The sequence below is a fragment of the Dermacentor variabilis genome, chromosome 1, assembly GCF_050947875.1.
Source record: "Dermacentor variabilis isolate Ectoservices chromosome 1, ASM5094787v1, whole genome shotgun sequence".
Classification (NCBI taxonomy): Eukaryota; Metazoa; Arthropoda; class Arachnida; order Ixodida; family Ixodidae; genus Dermacentor; species Dermacentor variabilis.
Window position 1 is genome coordinate 111,225,448 of NC_134568.1, and position 6,000 is coordinate 111,231,447.

General features: G+C 47.6%; 1 protein-coding gene across 4 annotated transcripts in view; it reads right to left on the reverse strand.

The window, feature by feature from the left end:
• The window catches only part of LOC142582829 (cubilin-like), a 45,764-nt gene extending 41,128 nt beyond the window's left edge, over positions 1 to 4,636 (reverse strand). Inside the window, exon 1 of one of the 4 annotated variants that reach the window (XM_075692897.1) lies at positions 4,275 to 4,636. In XM_075692897.1, the coding sequence (XP_075549012.1) occupies positions 4,275 to 4,385 (111 nt within the window). In that variant the 5' untranslated portion in view covers positions 4,386 to 4,636. The remainder of the gene's footprint in view (positions 1 to 4,274) is intronic. The other 3 variants (XM_075692892.1, XM_075692907.1, XM_075692916.1) reach the window with 3 other exon arrangements.
• Between the last annotated feature and the right edge of the window lie 1,364 nt (positions 4,637 to 6,000).

A 6,000-nucleotide genomic window follows, 5' to 3' on the forward strand; every position in this document is an offset into this window, starting at 1 on the left:
ACACCAAGACAAAAGTGCCCCCCCCCCCCCCAAGCATAAAACCGACGTGAGTATGCATTCAAAATTCAAAGAAACCATGACCCGCCTTAAGATGAACGAGAGCGCATGTGCGCTCTCAAAAAAAAAAAAAAACAAGTTATTTATCTGTTAATACAGGCTTACTAACCGAGTCACCTTCAGCGGTCGCTGCTGCTTCAATGATTAGTCTAGTGCATTGATTAGGATGCCTAACTAAGATAGTGGTTTTTTTCAAAAAAGCGGAATACAGCCGCATTGTGCGCAATGTACACCTAGAAACCCTTCCCGCCCTTTGCGCACTTTATTGCTATGTTCCTGCAACCTAACATTGAGACATCTACCTGTCTGCCCTATATAATACCGGCCGCATTTCAGGCGTATCTTGTACACAACACCCCTCTAACAAACTGTATACTTACTTCTATGATTGATATTGCAAGACCTATACAGCGCTCGTCTTCGTCGTTCTTTTGGTCCCTGTCTATGTACGCGCTGTAAGTGATGTTCTCAAGACTGAAAAAGAGCCAACGAAATTTTCACCATTATTTGAATTAGCGACAGCACGACTGCATGGTTCGTGCGTATTTAATTTTATTGAACAGGCCGAAACCCGTCAGCGCTAAGCGCGCGAATGCGTTGTAATTTTTCGGCGATAACGGGAATAACTGCATAAAAGGACTGACAACTGCGCAGAACGTGTCATGAGACGTTGGCCGAAATGAAATTATCATGATTTATAGTGATAAAATCGATAATTACTCTCCAAATTGAACTAGGAATTATAATTCTAAATTCGCACAGAAAGTCCCAGAAACCGGTAAGTGGCGTGAAGTGGTGGTGTGAAACCTTGGCACTTCAGATGTATAGTCTATGAAACTACTGCACACAAGTCTGCTGTTATTATGTGCCGCATATTTAGTGTGTCAATTGTGTGAAAAGTGTGTCTTTATGTTGCATAGGCGTTCACGCTTTCTTCTATGCGTATTAGGAACTAAAAAAAAAAGGTGCACGCTAACGAGCGGCGCTGCCTTCGCAGAAAGTGTTTCTGTTACATGGAGGGAGCCATCGTTGGGGCGTAAATTTGGAAAACTTTAGAGAACACGAGCATCAGGAACATCAGCTTGTTAAATCAAATATTACCCTTTTACAGCTAGGGACTTCACTTGCCGTCAACTTGCCCCCAATGCCAAATTGCTATCGCTGTCAGCTATCACTGTTTCCAGCGTGTTTCTGCACAGGACTACATCCTCATTTCAGATTAAAAATTTTGATGAAAAATGTTCCACCGTGTTTTCGATGTTACTACTGGATGATTGGACACTCGTACCGGCAAGCTTTCCGTTGCGCAAAAAAAAAAAACAGAAAAGAAAGACACGGGTACCAATAAAATTGGTTGTCAGTCCCTTTGGGCGCCACTGCCTCATTGAAGTCTTTTCGAGCAGACTCATACGCCTGCCGAGCAAGTATCATCGTAGCCGACTGCCATCTCATTCACCCGAAGCCTTGACGAGGCAGGCTTATACGGCTCAAACACCGAATATTCCGATTCTTCTGCTAATGTTCAATCAGCGTGCATGTCAAACGCCTGACGATAAGCCCATCTCGACAGTTCCACATTGCTACTGAATAACGAATTTTATCTCCGTCTCTCGAAGCGCTCCAGCCTGCTAGTTCACATGGGTTGTCTTTAGTGGCTCTGAAAGCTTCGGTATTTCCTTCAGGTATTAATGTCAAAGACGAAAAAGGCGGCCTTGTATTACTCTGCAGATCTGGCGCAATTCTCGCTTTCGTTATAGGTTTTCCTGGACACGTGCGTAATAAATTATTGCACGTGTGATCAAAGGACCTGATAAACAAAGACGTCAACGCGCCTAAATACATATCCAACGTCAACCGCGCTCACTCTTTCCCGTTCTTTAAACTTTTATTCACACTATAGGCAGAAACGGCGCTCATTCAATTTACGTATAGAGACGGAATTCAGAGGCGATAGATGCGTTCCGTGCAATTACGCGACGAAACAGTTTAAAATGTCATAAAAGATCATATTAATATATTGTACAAACATGCCATATTAAGTATGTCTTTCCAAGCCTATCGGTGTAGGTTGCTGTTAGGTCTGTAGGCTGCAAGGAAATAAAATATTACTGTAGCAATGTTACTGGTATTATAACCTCTGCAACCCATTGCAGTTGCTGTTCCTCAGCACCGATTTGTTTTAACTTCTTGAATAGATTTTATTGTAGACAACCGAATAGGGAATCGTTGCGGCGAGTAAATGCGTTTTGTAACGCACGTACGGTCTGATTAACGTACATGCGTCTCCACCTGGATTGGCCTCGTTTTAGAGCTCCTAGGTGACCCAGTAAACAAGAACCGCTTGATTGGAACGATGTGCAGGTATTTAGCGTAAGGCGTGCTGCACGCGTTATCTTTACGGCCAACAGAAGCGTTATTATTTTTTTTTGTCAGAGAAACAGAAGAGAGGGAGCCGCTTTTGGTAAATATATTGAATTATTCGAAAATTCAGGCTGTGACAACTTTTCGTATGAGAAACTGCAATATGCTGTGTCCTATGGGCGAATTTCGTCATCGCGATGTCGATAAAGAGCACAAAACACTTGGGGCTGAACATGCGTTTGTCTCGTTTGCCCCTATTGGTAGGACATGCAAGCAGTAATATGTCCGAAGAGGAAGATTACGCATAAAAGCCAGCTGCCACTAAACAGTCTCAAAATTTACCCTGTGTATACAATTGAAACCACGCTACGACCAGTGACCACGTATGACGAGCCTTTACATATTCTACTAGTCTCAGTGACACCTCGATATTTCGAAACTAGCATTAAATGAGGCTAAAGACAAGTGCATTGAGACAGTACTCCAGCAATATCTGATAACCCGATCTGTAAGCGACCAATGAGCTACACACAAGTAAAAAGAAAGGGGAGAGGCAGGGGAATTAGCGAGTGCACTCGAAATCGTATTAGAAAACAGCGTCATGCCTTGCTCTGACCTTTATGTTTCATAGACTCGTCAAGGAGGCTCGTATTTGAAATGGGTTAGTCTTTTTCATACGTTTCGACGAAGGCCTTGGTCCGCAGACAGAAGCGACTGCCTTGTTATTCTTTGCCAGATGGCGAACAAGCGAAACGGACTATTTCAATAAAAAGCAGTTGTTAAATAAAGGAATTGTCACAGTTTTGTTTCATACCTCTTAGTGAGTGAAAGGAAGTTTATCTTACGCAGCATTAACACTCAGCAATGTATACAAGCTTTCTTCACAAGTTGACGTCGTTGACAACCTTTGTACCATGCAATTCCACAAATTTTATAAATGTTCGCTAAAGACATGATGCAGGTCTTTTTGCTTTTCTGATTAGGTATTTTGGATTCGTTCTATTGCCTTCTTGATACTGAAAGTGACGTGAGTATATCTGAAGCCTCTTTCCAGAATACGAGTTCCACTTGAGCATATCGGCGTGTACTTGGTCTTCTGGTAAAATGCGTATTATGACGTTGCTGTTGAGGCTTCTGAGTTAGTACTTCAGTCTAGAGTAGTACACAGACGGTTGGCCAAGTAGCCGTAATAATATTACGGTTCGCAAACAGAACATTCCTTTTGTCCACCATTTTTATGGACAAAGGAGTAATACTGCTATGGTCGTCTAAAATTCAACCGAGGACGTGAAAGAGAATTCATCCGAATATGACGGAAACACCTAGCATGCTGACTCCTTACTCGCGGGGAAAGGTGGACAAGAGAAAGCGAGCACCGCGTTCCAAGTACAAGTACTGACGTGTACCTCTTTATGATGACAATGTCAAACTGTCAAAGATTAATAATCGTAAACTTTGTCTCGCTAGTGAAACGTTCAAGCGTTAGCCGCATTGTCACCGGGACCGACCTAGTCGACTCGTAAACTGAGGTGTGCGACAAAGGGACATATTTCTTAGCCTCACGCTTACCGGTTAACCTACGTAGCCGGTCACTCATACAGACTCTGTGGCGCAAGCAAGGGCACGTGCTACACACAGGTACGCCTACCATTGCCACTTGAAGCACGCAAGAAACGTCAGCCCATTGATGGCGTTCAGAAGAGAGAGTACAGGCCGCGGGTGCCACGGCATGCGCCCGTGGCCTCAGGCATGGCACCCGCGCCGCGTTCACCAAAAGCCACTTAACGGGCGCGTTGTAACAGGTGCTCAGGCCGGCAGGAGTGTTTCCTCCGCCGCCGGCCAGAGGAGCGACTCACCGCAGAGTGCAGGGAGCCGCGTAGCTCGATGCCGGTGGCGTTGAGTGCGGCCGCGGCGAACCGCACGAGCAGCAGCGCTAGCCAGGCCGTCTTCGCACGTGCCGCCAGCATGTCCGGTGAGCGTCTGTGGTCCGTCCTGGACGAGGCCCCGTGTCGAGCATGAGCGCGCCGAGAGCTGTGGCCGCTTTCCGGCGCCTATTCATCGCCGCGCATTGCGGGTGGGGGGAGGGGGGGCAGGCCTCTCGCTCGACGGTCGCGCGCGCGCGTCGTCACCAGCCAACTGGTTCTCCTTTGTCTCGCGCGCCCGAGGCGGCAAAAGGGCGCTTCCAAGACGCGCGCGCTGCTTCAGGGCGCCTCGGTATAAACGCCTCTCATGACGGCGGCCGGCCACGCCGCGCTTGTTGACGCGCGCGATTCGCGCCGGCTGCGTCACGCTCCATTGCTAATGGCTACTGCGCGCAAACAGGCGCCGCAGGCGTCCACGGGCGCACTGTGCAACCACGGCAGGAACGCCTTAGGCGTGGCTTAAGCGACCGGAGGCTCTAAAGCGAGACACGAGTCAGCGCCCGTTGAGTCTGTCAGTTGAGCTCTCTTGCCCAGAAGCCGATGGGCGTGACGCAAGACGAGCGGTTACGGTTTCACTACTATGTAATGTTATGCTGCCGCAAGTAGCTCGATCTTCTAGACGCCGGAGGGAGCTTGTAACTTTTCTTTGGGGGGGACAGGTTGGCAACCTCGTCTTCGACGTCAGCGCACAAAGAGCAGGTGTCACCGTGCGTGGCTCGAAATTTAGATAACAAAAGAGCTGGCAATACTCTGACAAGGAAATTTAAACCTGTTTCTGTAGCGTGGTACTATTAACGTAGGACAGGCATGCCAACACAGATGAGACAACTGTAAATCAGGGAGGTGCATACGAGCCCGGGAACAAAGAAACGGCGTTACCTAAAATATTATCCAGCGAGCGAGGAAGTAGGAGGAGGAAAGACAGGGAGGTTAGTGTAAAGATAGACTGGCTATCCTGTGTTGGGAGGTTATGTAAAGCGACAGGAGAGGCAAAATAAAATATGAATAAGAAAAATATTTGTGCGAATAAATGCGGCGAGATGCGCTACAGCTCTTGGAGTATCATGTCCGCTAGTCCTCAAGAAGCGGAGGCTCTTTTTGGAAGTTTATAAGGTTTGCAAAATTAAGGGTGGTTTGGACCAACATCCCAGAATTTTCTCCCCTGACAAGGGCCGCTCGTCCAGTTTGTTAAACACAGTCCCCAGCCCTTTTCGGCGCACATTCAAGTGAGGGCAGTTACAGAGGAAATGCCCGATCGTCTTCTCGCAGGCGCAGTTGTCGCATGTAGAGCTGTTGGTCATTCTGTCGAGGAATGAATTTATGTATGCCACGCCGAGCCACAGGCGGCTCGGTGGAGGGGGAGGGTTAAAGAAAGGGAGAAGGCGGGGATGTTAACGAGAAAAGTGTTTGGTTGACTACCCTACGCCGGGTAAAAGGAAATGGAAAGTGAAGGATGCGAGAGCGAGGGAGGAAGGAAAGACGCGGCGAATTAATGCATGCGCGCGGGCGGCCCCACGCAGTCAAAAGCGTTCACACAGGCCAGTCCCAGTCGCTTGGCAAGAAGCACAAAAATCAATAGTTTGCATCGACGTCATCGCGGCCGCCATTTCGAGGTAATAACACGTCAAAAAGCTACGTATGCAAGAAACGTAATGGCGCG